Source organism: Solanum pennellii, chromosome 5 (genome assembly GCF_001406875.1).
Source record: "Solanum pennellii chromosome 5, SPENNV200".
In the NCBI taxonomy this organism is placed as follows: Eukaryota; Viridiplantae; Streptophyta; class Magnoliopsida; order Solanales; family Solanaceae; genus Solanum; species Solanum pennellii.
This window is the reverse complement of record NC_028641.1, coordinates 11,285,850-11,303,801: the sequence shown is the minus strand read 5'-3', so window position 1 is coordinate 11,303,801 and position 17,952 is coordinate 11,285,850. Positions and strand designations below refer to the sequence as shown.

General features: G+C 31.8%; 1 protein-coding gene across 1 annotated transcript; it reads right to left on the bottom strand.

Annotated features, from left to right (window-relative positions):
* Positions 1-845: 845 nt before the first annotated feature.
* Positions 846-4,274, bottom strand: LOC107020029 (cytochrome P450 78A5-like). Its single transcript, XM_015220371.2, has 2 exons — positions 3,286-4,274; positions 846-1,510 (listed from the first exon to the last, which is right to left on the bottom strand). Exons 1-2 carry the CDS (start codon positions 4,216-4,218, stop codon positions 905-907), a joined length of 1,539 nt encoding a protein of 512 aa, XP_015075857.1. The 5' UTR covers positions 4,219-4,274; the 3' UTR covers positions 846-904.
* Positions 4,275-17,952: the final 13,678 nt, after the last annotated feature.

The following is a 17,952-nucleotide window of genomic DNA, read 5'->3' as shown; positions in this document are numbered from 1 at the left end:
TGTCCAATTCAGCTGCAATTGCTGAAATAAGATTCACGAACGAAATATTTTCCCCAATCACTATCCCATCACTTTTTTTCGCTCGTATCTAACATCATTATCCCATGATCCAGAATGCCTAACAAGATCGAAATACTCATATCGATCCTTCACAAAATTCCGTTCCAAAATTATTTGAATCAAATTTTTTCTATTTTTTTGAAGAACAAGCAGAAGGTTTCACAATTTGATTTTTAAAAAAAAAATCAGTAAGAGGTTTATGAACGACTGATTGGTTGAAGGGAGAAACGTACGCGTAATTTGTGGGAGTTAATTATTATTTCTGTTTTAAAATCCTTTTTTAATGCAGTAAACTGCTAACAACAATTTAATAATTTCAGTATCAATCCGTTATTAATTAAAGTATCCGCCTGCAATATTGAAGTATCCAAAAAGCACTAAAAATAGGGATTTTTGGTAATTAATGAAACAGAGTGATTAATAAAAGAGTAGGGATAGGAAGTAATTTCTTTCTTATACTATGTGATTTGCCTAATTTTTACTTTTTTTAATTAAAACACCATTAAGTAGATTGACTCGACTTTTTGAAGCGATTTGTTGACTTCAGCTCCAATTTTGACTCTTCATGTTTGATTTTGATTTGCCTACTGGGGGTTATGATGATAGGGATCATCATAAACATTTTCGAATTGTGACACAAATAATGAACTTGCTCTACAATCATGAAGTATATTCAAGGAAATAAACTAGATTTAGAAAAAGGTAAATATCATGATCATATTTTAATTTGCCAAAGACCATATCAACTCATTTACATGTTAACCACACTTCAAGCTGCTATAGACTTTGTTTTTCTTCCATATGATTTTGTAAGTGATAATACCAATATTTAGATTAGAATTACTTAAATGCTACTTCGATTAAGTGCACGACAAGCTAAAGGTTTCTTCATCTCAAGAGAAAGCTTCAAACATTCTGAAAGATCAACAGGTTTATTTGGAAGCCATTTGAATCGTTGAAGAAGTCGGGCTAGCCATAGGTGCACTGTGGCTAACCCTAGTACCCTTCCTGGACAAACCCGACGTCCAGATCCAAACGGAGCAAGCCTAAGATCCGATCCCATGATTGAAAAGTCTTCTTTATTAATAAATCTTTCGGGCTTGAACGCCCATGAATCTTCCCAAATAGTTGGGTCATGTGTTATAGCCCACATATTGACCATTGCAGTTGTTCCAGCTGGAATGAAACACTTGTCAATATAAGTATCATGCATAGCTAAACGAGCCCAAGAGAGAAGTGGGCCTGGTGGATGTAATCTAAGAACTTCTTTTACTATAGCTTGCAAATAAGGAAGCTTTTGTATGTCTGAGTCTTGTACATTTCTGTTTTGACCCACACATGTGTCAATTTCTTCTTGTGCTTTTTCTTGAACATCTTGATGTAAAATCATTCTTGCCAAAATCCACTCTACAAGAATGGCAATTGTATCTGTTCCTCTAAATACCATTTCCTATATCAAGTAAAAAAAAAAAAAGATTGTTCAATTTATTTTACCATTGTACACTTCTCAAATGTCATGACATATATACCGTTAATTGTTAAAATTCTCGTATATTTGATCTCATCTTGCTTGAAAGTAAAACATGTTAATATAGATGTTATATGTTGTAGTTGTACAATTCTCAATGCGCGCTTGTTTTAGAAAACAAAATATTTTTTATTTATTATTATCTGACCAAATAAAACCAAAGATAAAGTTATAATGAGATCATACATTAGTTAAACAACAGTAAAATAATTAAGAAAGAAAGAGACTGATTTCATTTTTACAGAGCAAAAACTCTACCAAAGTTGGTGATTTTTTTTTTCATAATTCATTCTTTTAACTATAATTAAGAAGATTGTTAAATTAACTTAATTTAGATTTTTAAATTTTAAATATGACAAGTGTCATTTATCAAATAAACACTTGTCAGGAAATGAAAGAGAGTGTATAATAATATAGAGAAGCCGTAATATGGACTAATTCCTAATAATAAGCTCTATTATTGGACTTAATTAAACCAATCATTAATTTAAATATGTACTTGAGGAAATGAAAAGATATGTAATATAGAGAAGCCGTGCTGTGCTAGTAAACTTACTTATAAGTTCTATTATTAGACTTAATTAAACAATCTTTAATCTAAATATGCATTTGAGGAATCGAAAAAGTACTTAATATTAATATAGAGAAGCCGTAGTATGCTAACAAGTTTTATTGAGGAAATGAAAAAAAAATACTTTTAATATAGAAAAGCCGTAATATGCTATAAGTTCTATAAAGGAAATGAAAAAAATACTTAATATAGAGAAGTCGTAATATGCTATAAGTTCTATTAAGAAAATGAAACGAATACTTATATAATATAGAGAATCCGTAATATACTTTTAAGTTCTATTGAGGAAATGAAAAGAATAATTTAATATAAAAAAGCCATATTATAATATAAGTTCTATTATTAGAGTTAATTAAGCCCGTTGTTGGCGGAGCTGGAAAAACTAAAAGTGAAAACCTTATTTTATATACATATATCTAAACCATATATTATATATATACCACATGCAGTAGACTTATTGCTGACGAAGATAAATAAAATAAATTTTGTAGTTGACACCATTTGACACAAAGTTAACTTTTAATAATGAGTCATTTCACTTTAAAGCATCCACAAATATTAACTATCAACCTAATTTAATTATTATATACTCTAGATATGTTCAACGAGTTGACAATATTTTTTATTATTAGAAAATACTCATTTTATTTCAATTTATATTTTTCGTTTTTCGAGAGTCAAATCGTTTAAGTCGTATATGGAATCTTCTATTTTGTTTTTAAATGAAATTTATATATTTATAAACTACGTAAAAAGTACTATAAGTCACAATAATTGACAATTTAAAATAATTTAAAAATATATGAACTTTAACAGTAAAAATAGACTTGTTTAAATTGAAACGGAGAGAGTGTTATTCTCTACGTCCTAAAATAAAAGGTTATCTTAGCAAAAAGAAATTTGATCCAAAAGGTATCATCTTATAGTTTTTCAACTATACCTTTCTACTCCATTTAATTATTAATTTTCAATTTTGAAAGAAACATATATTAACTAGGGATATTTTAATAAACTACCTACTGTACTTATTTAATAAATGTGATTTTATTAAGATGACATTTATTTTGAGATAGAGGGTAACTCTAAGCATAAATTCAAAATTGAAAGAGGCAGAAGTAATCCTTACCCACAAAATAGCCACCATATCTTCATCTTTAAGTTGATCTTCTTTTGCCAAAGATAGCAAAACACTAAGAAAGTCATTTTTCATATTTACTAATTCTCCCTCTCTTCTCCTTTTTTTCATTATTTCACCAACTAGTTCATTCACTTGAGCTCCCAACTTATAACACCTTCTCTTAGTACCCCAAAAGTCTAAAGGAAAATAATCTGACCAATTAAATTCTCCAATCAATTCATATCCTTCCTTTACCATTAACCCTAACCTCTCACCTTCTAACCCTAAACTACTCCCAAACACACTTTCAAGGATATTACTCAAAGACCCTTGTCTCAACAACCCTCTAATCTCAATAAAACCACTCTCATTCATCTCATTGACAACTTCTCCTATCATTTTATCAGCTATAAGTTGTCGAAGACTCTCAAAACATGAAATTCTCCTAGGAGAAAACATGTGATTCGTTGCAATTCTTCTTACGTTTCGCCAATAACTCCCATAGGGAGCAAAACCAATGGCTCTTTCAAACATGAGAAGTTTGGTTGATTCTTTCAAGGGACGGCTAGAAAATGAAGCACTCCATAGAATTTCCTTCGCAGTATCAGGGTGGCTACTAATGATAACTCGAGTAGCACCAAGGCTTATAGTCATTAATCGAGTTGAGCCTAATGATGAAGCAATCTTGGCTAGTTTCCGGTGAGCACAAGACCCCATTTGAGGTAGAAATCCCAAAAAGGGCCAAGAAAAAGGACCATGAAGTTTATTAGGGTTTCGATGATAGTGAGTATAGTTTCTCCATGCAAACCCTCCGGGCACTAGCCAATAGTTCAAGAGGAAATTAAGTAGGAGGGAGAAGAGGAGAGTTGCAAGAGTGAAAGGCCATGGATAAGCATAGTAAGAAATAACTAAGATGAAGAGGGCTAGCATGAAGAGCTTCATGTTTAATTAATTTTGGGACTGAAAAATGTAAAAGGTGTACAACTAAAATAACTAAAATATTGGAAATGGAATCTTGTTTGTCGTGAGAGGATTGCATGTGGAATGATTAGTATATATAGGGTAAGTGGAAAGTAATAATTAAGTTTGGTTAATTATTTGGTTTATTTTGCTTAACCCTGGTTAAGGAACCTTTTTCTTTCGACAATGATAACAAATGATAATTAATTAATCATTGATACTTACAAAAGAATAGAATTGACACTCACAGAGATTTTGTGGGTGGTATCACTTTGTATAGGTCAACATAGTTCCTTGCCCCTCCACCCCCTATTGGAAAAATGATAATCTCATACCAGATAGCAATGATAAAGAGTAGTAACATTGGCACCTCGATATGGACTGTTTCACTCTTAATTCGAGGTCTTAGGTTCGAGCTTTGGGTATAGAGAAAAACACGTTGGGAGCGCCACCTCCGAATAAGCCCTGCAGATCGCTATCCAAATTTAATCAAAGCTCCAATGTGGGCTCCAAACACCTGATGGGAAAGTAATAAAAAAAAAAGGACCAAATATTAAAACCAAAAAAAATAAAAAAATCTCACTCAAAATAATATTCACGCTAAATAGCAATAAAAAGAGAATAACAACATCAAATATCATAACAGAATAAATATAGTGTTTATGTTATGAGTTCTCACTTGCCCTCTAGTTAGACTCGAATCTTCGACCTAAAGATTCATAGTGGAGGTGTTACAGCATGTATCACTTGTTGCTTCACCATTTATTTATTTTCTTGTTCAATTTAAATTTTGCATGGATCCTAAAAAATAATAATTGATATAAATATTTTATTATAATATAATACTCACATTAATTGATGTTCTATCTTAAATTTGAGAAATGATTTAGAAAATAAGTCATTAATGTTAAGGATAAATAAGATCATTATTTATTTTATAGTTTTCGCTTGTTATATTATAAAAATGACATGAGAAATAAAATAAGTATATATGTTTAATATAATGAACAAATAAAATAATTTTGTAGTTGTCTCAAAATTGCCCCTAGTGAACTTCATATACCTAGATGTTGTAAGCGACCTTATAATAACTTGAATATAATTAGGTATTCCACATTTTGTTGTCAACTGTGTTTCTTGAAAAATATTTCTTTGAACAACAAATTGATTTTTAATTTATTTTCTCATATTTAGTAATGAATACGATAATATTTTCTTAAGAAGTAGAGTAATAATAATTCTCATAAAATTATTGGACAAAAGAACAGATCTTCTTAAAAATAAAATATACCCAATGATTGAATAGTAAAGGCCACCACCACTTAAGTACTATGTCAAGCAACCAATGGATAAATCATACGAACAAATATCCTACTTGAAAAAACGAACGAAACGAGAAAAGGCTCTAGAAAGGTGATCCACAATTTTTCTTAAAATTGTTTTTTCCATAGAAGATATATTAAACTCCATATCAATGGTGGAGCTCCAATGAACTGCTGTAATCCAGAACAATCTAGAAGAAATTGTAACTGTATTGAATGAGAATCGATAATGCCTTTGATTACTAATTGAAGTATATATACACAAGAATGCCAGCTATAAAGAAGAAACAGAAAATATCTACTAAGTAATTAACTGACTACTAACTAACTGCTCTCTAACAAACTAATGGATCAATTAACTAATTAAGTCTAGATTGTGATTAACAAATTAATTAAATAACAATTCTCAATCCCCTCCTCAAGTTGGTGGTGAGAATTTCATAGCCAACTTGTTCAAAATGGCAGAATGCTTGACCCCAGTGAGAGCTTTAGTAAGGATATTTGCAAGTTGATCAGTCATAGAAACATGTTGTAAACATATGAGCCCTCCTGAATTTTATCTCGTACAAAATGACAATCAACCTCTATGTGTTTAGTCCTTTCATAAAACACAGGGTTGTGAGCTATGTGTATGGCAGACTGACTATCACAATAAACAGTAATGGGAGAAGGATCAAGTATAGTTAGTTCAATGAGCAATCTGCGAAGCAAAGTTAGTTCCCCTACCACCTTTCGAATTGACCTATACTCTGCTTCAAATGATGATAATGAGATGGTCTCTTGTTTCTTGGACTTCCAACTAATAGGACTGTTCCCTAGTAAAACCAAATATCCACTTACTGATCTCCTGGAATCTGGACAAGAGGCCCAATCAAGAATCACAAAAAGCTTGAACTGTGCAATCAGGATCATTTGACAAATGCACTCCTAAAGTGGGGTCTTGTTTTAAGTATCTGAGCAAGTGAAATACAGCTTGTAAATGAGGAGTCCCGGGATCTTTCATGAATCGACTTAGTTGTTGAACAACAAAAGCTATGTCCAATCGAGTATTTGTGAGAAAGTTTAGCTTTCCTATTAGCATCCTATAGTATGTAGGATCAGGAAGTTGTGATCCTTCTTTAGCTTTCAGTTTGACAGTAGGATCCAATGGAGATGATGGAGGAGCATAGTTAAGACAATCATATCTTTCAGTAAATCCAACACAAATTTTCTTTGGAAAATCAGTACTCCACTTGGTGTATCAAGAATCTCCAATCCTAGGAAGTAGTGAAGCTTTCCAAGATCCTTTATCTTAAATGTGTCATTCAGGTACTTTTTGAGTTGAGCAATTTCAGTAGTGTCTGTTCCTGTGAGGAGAACATCATCTACATATGCTGCCAAAAACACTACCAGGGGCCCTGATTTTTTGTAAAAACAATGAGTAGTAATGGTGTGAATGTAAATAACCTCTGTGGGACAAGGCTTCAATCAATCTAGCATACCACTACCTACTTGTTTGTTTAAGTCCATAGAGTGATTTGTTAAGTTTACACACCAACCCTGTATTATGCACCTCAAGACCTTGTGGAACTTTCATATACACTCCTTCATGTAAATCACCATGAAGAAATACATTGTTGACATCAAGTTGGGACATACTCCACCCTTTCTTTATAGCACATGCCACTAAAGTCCTTACTATTGTCATTTTAACTACAGGTGAATATGTTTCAGTATAATCCACCCCAACCTGTTGTGTGTAGCCTTTTACTACTAATCTTGCCTTGAATCTCTCAATACTCCCATCAGCTTTGTGCTTAACTTTGTATACTCACCTGCATCCAATTGCTTGTATTCCAGTTGGTAATTCAACTAGACTCCAGGTGTTGTTGGCATAGAGAGCCTCAAATTCTTGTGTCATGGCCTTCTGCCAAGCAGGGTTAAGAGATGCCTCTTCATATGAAATTAGCTCACTGTCATGACAAACATTCTCAATCAAGACTTGACTGTTAGATGCAAGGACTTTAGAGGGAAAGTAATGGTGTTTGGTAAACAATGCTTTGAGTGAGAGACTAGAGTCAAATGACATGGTATTGTGAGAAGTTCTTGTGGTAGTCTTTTAAGTGCACTGGAAGTTTATGTTCACTATGTGACTTTCTTTGTGAGGGTTGCAAAGGTTGTGAAGTTTGTGGTAATTGGTGTTCATCAACAGGTAATAAAGGATGGTTAATGAATGGTGATGATTGTGAAAGTGGGAATTGAGAAGACTGGTGTTCATTAACAGGTGCAGAATTAAAAGATAAGTCAGGGTTTGCATTAGTATCAAATCTATGATCATTCACAGTATTGTTTTGAGACCTTAACTCTACACAATCAGAAGGATCAATACAAACAGGAACAGTATATTTCTGAACATTCCTAAAACAGAAGGAAAATTACATATTTCTGAAGACAAAGTTAAAAGAAAGACATGTTCATGAAATACTACATCTCTAGATATATGTATTCTTCTTGTGGCAAGACTCATTACCTTGTAACATTTGATTCCAAAAGGATATCCCACAAAAACATGAGGTGTTGTTCTTGGTTCAAATTTGTCTCTGAGTGGCTTAGGTACAGTAGGATAGCAAAGGCATCCAAAATATCTCAACTGATTATAGTTTGGTTTTCTATTGTACAACAGTTCATATGGGCATTTATTGTGGAAATGGGTAGAAGGAAGTCTGTTATGAGGTGAGTGGCTGTGAGAATACATTCTTCCCAATACTTCAAAGGAAGTTTTGATTGAAATAAGAGAGCTCTGGCTGTTTCTAGTAGGTATTTGTGTTTTCTCTCAACCACATTATTTTTTTGTGGTGTGTAAGGACAATTTTTCTGATGAATGATGGCTTTTTCTAAGAAAAATTGAGTTGCCTCATTGTTATTAAACTCTAGGCCATTGTCAGACCTAATGTTTTGTATTGTAGTTTTTGACGATTCTCTACCATACTTGTGAAGGCCTTCAAGATGTGTAAAGGATTACTTTTGGTACCGATGAGATGAGTCCAGGTAGTTCTGTTGTAGTCATCTACAAGTGTGATGAAATATTTGTATTTGTCATGAGTAGATTCATGGTATGGTCCCCAAAGATCAACATGTAGTAACTCAAATATGGAATTGGTTTGGCTGGTACTTTGTTTGAAGGGTAATCTCTCTTGACTAGCCATTGGACAGATTGTACATAAGAATGGTTGTTTGCGGGAGAAGTTAGCAGGAAGAGTGGGGATCTTTCTCATCTTAACAAAAGGTACATGTCATAACTCGATTTAAAATATTTTCATGTAGGTTTATCAAAATCAATGGAAGAGGAACATACTACAATACCTTCAAAATTCATAGAGTTGGCATTGACATTCGAGGTGTTGGAGGTCTCCTTTGTGTTCTCATGCTGAAAATGTTGGATCAAATCCATAAGCTGTCCATACTGATCCTTTGTGATGCTAGGCTTATTACATCCATTACTCTGTGAGTGTTCTTCTTCATTAGCAGATTCATTAGCAGAATTAGAAGACATTACATCGCCAGGAATACCATGCACATTACCTACCACCCTCATTCCCTTGAAATTTGGATTATTCTGCTTGTAAGGTTGATTATTGTTAGGTGGCATGTTAGCATTTGGAGGGTAACCATGTAACTTATAACACCTGTCTCTAGTATGACCTGGTCTTTTGCAGTAATCACAGATCAAAGCATTTCTTCCACTACTACTGCCTTGATAAAAATTGTTACCTCCTGAATTGTTGTTGCCTCCAGCATAATTGGTTCTGAAATTCCTTGGTAGATTTCCTTTGTTGGTGACAACACTTGCATTCAAGGAAGTTGCATCATTGGACAGTCGACCAGTGGGTCGAAATTCCCTTTGTTTTTCTTCTTGAATCAACAGAGAGAAAGCTTGGGCCATTGAAGGGAGCGGATTCATCATAAGAATGTTGCCTTTCACTACTTTATATACCTCATCTAAACCCATGAGGAACTGAACCAAACGACGATCTTGTTCTGCTTTGTGCATATTATCCTTAGCACCACACACACATACACAATTACATTGATTTCTCAAGTTCAAATTGCTTAGTTCTTCCCATAGTTTCTTCATTCTTGTGTAGTAACCAGTGATATCGAGGATCCTTTGTGTGAGATCATTGATTTTCTTCTGGATTTTGTACAACTTAGCTTCATTTGTCTGATCATAACGTCTTCTACCTCCTTCCAAAGCTCTACTGAATCATTGATATATTCCACACTGTCTGAGATTTCCTTCGTCGAAGAATTCAAAATCCAAGATGTTACCATATCATTACATCTCTGCCAATGACGCGATTGAGGTGAATTTGCAGCTAGTTTCACACAGCTTCCATCGATGAATCCGAGCTTATTCTTCACTGACAAAGCTCGCATAACTCCTCTTCTCTAGGAGTGATAACCTGCTCTATCAAATTGGGTAGGAACAAGTGTCATCCCAGGGCTATCAGAAGAATGCACATACAAAGCACTGCTTGAATCAGTGCTAACAATGGGGCTACCATCAGAGGTGGACGAACTCTCACCAACAGCCATGGATGTGGAGATCGAATAGATCGAGAATCAAGCAGAGAAAAAAATTGAAGTAGCAATTCACGCTACAAACCGAGATAACGATTCACGCTACAAATCGAGATAACTCGACGAGAAGATTCAAACAAGATGAGTGATTCCTTGCTCTGATACCATATTAAACTCCATATCAATGGTGGAGCTCCAATGAACTGTTGTAACCCAGAATAGTCTAGAAGAAATTGTAACTGTATTGAATGAGAATCGATAATGCCTTTGATTACTAATTGAAGTATATATACATCAGAATGTCAGCTGTAAAGAAGAAACAGAAAATATATACTAAGTAATTAACTGACTACTAACTAACTGCTCTCTAACAAACTAATGGATCAATTAACTAATTAAGTTTAGATTGTGATTAACAAATTAACAATTCTCCATAAGATATAAGATATAAACTTGATAAATTTAATTCAAAAATATTTCTCGAAGTATAGGCAAAATCTTCAAACAAGTTCATAAGTGTAAAATCAGCTTTGCTGTCTTTTATAGTAATTACAAATTAATCATCCGCCCTTTTCAATATATGGATGGGCAAGTATGGTGGAAAAATTCATTATCTTTTACATTAGAAAGAACCCTTTTTTCGTTTAGAACCTAGACAAAAACGAGTGTTTTTTCTTTTTTCTCCAAGAAATAAAATTCAGAATACTAATTAAATTATATGAGAACAATAGGGGTCAGAAAATTAATTGGCGAGGTTCCATATTGTGGAAATAAGTTGAAAATATGATTTGAGTTATTAATCTTACCATGTTAAATTACAAATCATTTCACTGTAATTCGTAATTGTCTGCTTTATTTATATTGTGATATTTTCATTAAACACTTATGTAATTCTCCATATTAAGACTACATATTATAATCAATAGCTTAAATTAGTGACAAATAATTCACTACTAATATTCTTTAGAGCACTGCTTAACTTACTTCATGTGTCGAATTCATAAATTTACTTGAAAGATTTGACACAATGCAAACTTCTAACCTTTTCAAAATGGCGTATGATCAATCTCTATATCGAGACATGAATATTTCCATTAATTAACTAATCATTTCACCAATATATATTGTTATCATCTCATAAATATTGTTCAATTTCAGAATTTCACCTTTTAATAAATCAAAATGATAATTAGCATATACAATTCAAAATATTTATTATATGAATATAAGTGTGTGTATGTGTGTGTGTGTGTGTGTATATATATATATATATATATATATATATATATATATATATATGAATTTTGGAGAATATGTTTTTGTCAAACAGTTTAAAACTTCTATCTCTACTAATTCCATTTAATACATATAAAATTCACTAACACAAATAACATAATCAAGATAAATTATATTTAATTTTGTGCTATAAACATACCATTGATTTTTCCTATTTTTCATCTTGTAGAGCTAAAACTTTATAATTATAAGAACCAATGATTTAATCCTGTTTGTATAATCTAAAACTATATACACCAAAACTATCTATCATATAAGTAGACGACACATAAGCACCTAAATGATCTATTAAATCTTTTATTAAAATATTTTAAATAATTACTTTATGACAAATACTTTTATCTAAATATATATTTAATATTTATCCAATAATATATATATATACATATCATTGATGTATGGAATTTGGAACTAACATAACAACAACATAATCTTGAGAAACATGATCTTGAATACAAAATTCCATGAAAGTGATTAGGGGACGCGTGGCTAGATTTCACACGCAAAATCTCACAAAAAATGCCCTTTAATTTATATTATATTATATTATATATATACATCAACTTTACTAATTAAAAGAATATACGTATAGCTAATTCCAAATAAATATAAAGTTTATTCCACTAACTTTGTTACATGATGAGCAAAGGATTATTCTAGCTACTTATTGGACGAAAGAAACATATAATGACATGTTAATTATTGTAATGCAAAGTCTTTGATGAAATCCACCAATAATCGTACGAGACCAAAAAGTTGTGGTATTTTGGACAAGAGTAATGTATGCATGCACTCATAGTCGTATATGTTTTTTTAACGTGAGCAGGACAGAGCTAAATGCGGGTTTATAAATTTAAAAAAATTATTTTTTTGTATAGTTTTTATTTGTATTAAAAAATTAAATAAATATATGTATATATTAGCTCGTGAACATCCTAACAAAACTACTTGATGGTTTAGTAATAAGAAAGGGACTGTAAAAATTAATTTCACGATAGAGTTGTGAGTTTAAACCTACTATCAACAAAAGTTTCTCTATTTTTTTTTTAAAAAAAAGTGTCTTAAAATTAGAACCTCCAAACTCATATTCCTGGTTTCGCCTCTCGCCAGCTGCTTCCTCCATCTCATATTAAAGGAACACTTTTTTACACGATAAATAAGAAATCATTAATAGATTGATCAACTTTACTATTTTGCCCCTTTATTCATACTAATTATTAGCTTTAAAAAAAGAAAATACTAAATCTTCAAAAATTGTTTGAATTTTTAAAAACAAAATTAATTATAGGGATAAAATAAAAACGTCAGTGATCAAATAATATAAAACAAATAGTTTTAATAAGATATCCCTCTAATATTGGACAAAAGAAAGTAAAATTTATTTGCAATAATAGGTAACTCTCTAAATCTAACATGACATGATAATCTGGAAAATAAAGAAAACATGTTATACAAGGTAAAGTGCATGACAATTTGATTTTTTACAATTAAAAACTACTTTATATATAGAAGCTGCTTGGGAAGCAGTTGGCAATTGTCATGCTAATTTGTTGTTTAAAGGCTATTCTGGTCATTTCAGGTAAAACAGCTATTTTTTATTTTAATTTAATTATTTTGCTTTTAATTTGTTATATATATATATATATATATATATATATATATATATTTAAAAATGCATAAAATATTATAAATTACAAAAATTAGCAATTTAAAATATTTAAAAAATATATAAAAATTTTGATTGGCTCTTGAAATTCTATCGGTACCCGATAAAGTGGGACAGAAGAAGTAACATATGTTATTTGAAATAACATAAAACGTATTATATAAATCACAATAATAAACAACTTAAAAATTTAAAAGATTCTCAAAAATCTATCAATGTCACATAAATAGAGCATAGAAAATAAAATATACTATTCAAAAATGATATAAAAAATATTTAAATCACAATAATTGACAATTCAAAATATTTAAAAGACATTAAAATAATTGATTGACGTTAGGAATTCTATCAATACTACATAAATTGAGTCAAATAAACTAACATTCATTATTTGAAATGACATAGAAAGTACTTTAAATGATAATAATCAACAATTTAAAATTTTAGAAGACATAAGAAAATGTGGTTGATTCTTGAATTCTATCAGTATCACATAAATTGGACATAAAGAATAACATATATTATTTTAAAATTACGTAAAAATTATTATAAATCACAATAATCAACAACTCAAAATATTCAAACGTGATTCTTAAAAATTGATTGGTTCTTCAAATTAATGTGTATCATAAAAATTGAAACAAAAAAGTACTCCTTACGTTTCAATTTATATGTCATTTTTTGAATTTTGAGATTCAAATAAGTATATCTTTGATAATAATTTTTTCATACATCTTTTAAGTATTTTTTGAATTATTAATTGCTACTTATAATATTTATTATGTAATTTCCAAATATATAAATTTATTTTAAAAAAATAAATTTTCCACGCTCGTACTTCACTTTCAAACTTAAATTGTTTTGACTCTTGAAAGTCTAACGATACCGCACAAATTGAGATGAAAGAAATCATATATATATTATAGGCATGTGATACTACAAACTCATGTATCTGATGCGTTTCTTTTTACTTGTTAAATTTTGACTTGGTATACTTATTAAGAAAACAATTATTGATATAGTGACATTACCACTTTACCCCTATTAATTGATAGAATCTGTAATATATTTGTTCACTACATTTTTCATAAGTTGAGGGTATAATAGGAGAAAAAATTAACTTTTCATGATTTGTCAGAAATAATAAATAAAATAAGAAATTAAATTAAAACATATTTGACAAGTAAATAGAAACAAATGGAGTATCGGTTGCCCTCGATGATCTCACATTATGCGTCTACAATCACAAAGTAATTATCTAAGAATGGATAAAGAGGTGCCACTCAATAGAAAATGAATATAAAAGCAACTCATCTTTTGAGCCAAATATACAATCTTTTAATTTTACTGCGTAGACGTTTCTAGGTGCAACCTAAGAGAAGATTGGTTCTAAAATTTAGCCAAAGTGGATACCCCACTTTACTTATATTGTTTGTTTTTGGATTATAAATATAAGATATTTAATTAATTTGTGTAACTAGATTTGTTTCCACTAATAGTAGGGTATCATGGACGAATATGCCAGCTTGAAACCCACTTCATACTATTAAAAGAAAGCAATATGGTATTATGAGTTAGATAACCATAACTCACATTATAATAAATAGATTTCCCCAATATATTGGGAGAGAGAAGAAAAGCTATGTATATTTGTTAAAGAGTTTTTGATCTTAGAAAATATTTCCCCCTCAATGATCCATGACTAATTTAGTTACATTATTGTTGGTTCCTTCATTTGACTTAAGTGGATGTGTCCATACTGGTTAATTTGTATAGATATTTTTTAAATATTGACCAATTAGCAAAACAACCCATGCATAACATGTACATGAAAGTTAGAAGTGAAACAATGAAGATACATGGGAGAAAAATTAAAGAAAGATTCTCATTATCATTCAAAACATCTAACATGAGCAATGCTTATACATATGTGTTTATACAGTGACTTACTCAGCTTTAACCGACTCTAATAATCTATAACTAACTTTTAACTAGTTTGTTACATATAGTTTAATTAAGCTTAACTTGGAAAGCTAGCACACATTTGTCATAAGTATATTTCACACCCCTCCTTAAGCTGATGGTTGGAAGAGATTCTTCAATCCAAGCTTGGTCATTAAGTAATCATGTGGTAGCTTTCCTAGGCACTTGGTAAGTAAGTCATCTAGCTGCTCCTTTTGTGGACACATGATGTGTTTGACCTAAATTCTGCATTATCTTCTCCTTACAAAGTGACAGCTTATGTCAATATGTTTACTTCTTTCGTGGAAAATTGGATTAGCTACAATTTTAATAGTGGCCTTACTATCACAAAATAGTTGTACTCGTGTGATGTTGACTCCCAATTCTTTATACAATCCTTCTAACCAAGTTACCTAAGAAGCTATGGACCTGAACTCAACTTCTGCAAAACTTCTAGCTATAGTGTTTTGTTTCTTTGATTTCCAAAACACCAAAGGCTTTACCAAACATTATTATATATCCAGTGTGACAGATATTCTAGACTCAATACATCCTCCCCAATCAAAGTCACAATAACCCATCAACTTGTCTATCTCTTTTGAGGGCATCACCAGACCAAGCCCTGGTTCAGCCTTAATATACCTTACCACCCTCAAGGTTGCCTCTATGTGTGACTGTTTTGATTTATGCATAAATTGACTTAACCCTTATATTGCATATGCTATGTCAACTCTTCTCATTGTTAGATAAAGTAATCTTCCAACTAACGTTTGATATGGACATGCATCATCCAGAACTCTATCATATCTCCTGATGTTGGACTCTTCACATGGGCACAAATTCTACAAAAGTAAGGTTGATATTAGATTCTGTAGGTGTGCTAGCTAGCTTAGCTCCACTTAGTCCCATCTCAACAATTTGTGCTAGGGCATACTTCTTCTAGCTCATTGTATATATTGTTGTGATCTGGAAAATTCAATGCCTAAGAAGAACTTCAGTTGTCCCAAATCTTTCATTTTGAATTTCAGCTTCAGATCATTTCTAGTCTATAGTATCAACTTTGAACTACTTTCACTGACAAGTAAATCATCCACATAGACTAAAACTACAACAATATGAGAGCTTCTCCTTTTAGTGAACAAGGAATAATCAAAATGACTTTGATTAAAAAAGCCAAGTTGTATTAGAGCTTCAGTAAGCTTCTACTCCATTGTCTATGTGCCTGATTTAGACCATACAAAGACTTATTGAGCCTGCAAACTTTACCAATCCCCCTATGACTACCAAATATAAACCTCTTTAAAGAGATCACCTAGTAGAAAGCATTGTGAACATCCATCTGAAAAATGGGCCAGTATTTAGTAGCAACCATTGCAACCACGAATCTTATGGTCACCATTTTAGCCACATGAGAGAAGATTTTAGTATAATCTAGCCCCTCCTTTTGACTAAATTAAACCCCTTTGCAATCAGTACAACCTTATACCTTTAAACTTAACCATTGGCCTTATGTTTGATCTTGAACACCCATTTACACTCGATAGAAAATTTGCCAGGAGAAAGATCTACTAAAGTTCATGTATGATTATCTTTCGGTGCAACATTTTCTAATTTCATAGCATCAATCCAAAGAGGATTCTTCACTGCCTCATAGTACCTAGTAGGCTCTAAAGTAGTTGAATATGTTACAAGAACACTACTATAGGATTTGGAGAAACTATCATAAGTGACATAGTTGGAGATAGGAAACTAACAAGAGGTATGACTCTCAGAGGGATCGGAGCTACAAAGTCTTGCATCCATATAGGAGGTTTGGTGGTCATGTGAGACCTCCTGATAGGCTCCTCATGAGACAAAGGGGGAGGAACAATAACAATCTAAGAGGATACAATAGGCACAAGATAAATACTATCATTAACATCTGAAGCAAGAAGAGTCATAACATGAAACTTCAAACTACTTGTGGAATGGTAAGACTCTAAAACTTGATTCACAGGAAATACAGGAGAGGATTTAGGGTTCAGTGTTTCAGGTTTTTTTCTTAGTTTAATGACCCTTGGGGGTCAGGGGCTTACCAACACCCCCAGGACCTATCATAAATAAATAAAAACCAAAATACAAAGAAGGGGACATAAATCTTACCTCTGAAACTATGATAATGTATGAGTCGACCATCCTACTGAGTTAGTCAACTCATCCCCGTCTTATAAAAGAAGCCTACTAACCATGCACCTAGAAGAGAGGACTCCTCCCAGTACATCCTAACTTGTAAGCAATAAACAAGGGAGACTCTCCCCTTACAAAGAGAAGAATGAAAAAGGAAACCTATTTAAAACTAAGCTATAAGAATTAAGCTCTCAAAGGGAGTGTTTGATTCTTTTCATTTTCTTCCTTCTAAAGTTTTACACTCTCATCTTTTCTAGCATGTAACTCCCTTTAGCTACTATAGGAAGCTGATGGTGAGTATAGTATTGTCTGGTTATGTTTGCTAAATTATTTGAACCAAAACGAAGGGGGATACTGAAAGCATAAATCATGTTGCCTTGATGATCTCTCAGAATTCCCCCTCCTCCAATCTTCCCTGGTTTGTTAAGAGCACAACCATCTGGATTAAGCTTTAGGAAAGGTTGACTAGGCTTTTCCCTAATCACAGTTTTAACCATAGTTTCATGTCTGCCATTCTCCACTATCCTAAATAGGTCATTCCATGTGAAAATCTATTAGATGTAAGGGGTAGACTTTTCTAAATAGGTGAATAGTATCCTTAAGGATTAAGAATTTAACCCTAGTTGTATTGGTCTACTTGGTACCATATTTTGCTGCACATCTATTTTTACAAAGGTTCCATAAGATAATCAATGGGAGGAGCTGGATGATCAATTTTTGCACTTCATTTTTATATTCCTGTCT

Excerpts from the sequence above, each read along its gene's own strand:
- LOC107020029 (XM_015220371.2), bottom strand. The coding sequence starts at position 4,218 with ATGAAGCTCTTCATGCTAGCCCTCTTCATCTTAGTTATTTCTTACTAT. Across the intron at positions 1,511-3,285 it reads ATATGGTGGCTATTTTGTGG|GAAATGGTATTTAGAGGAAC; the intron begins GTAAGGATTACT and ends TACTTGATATAG.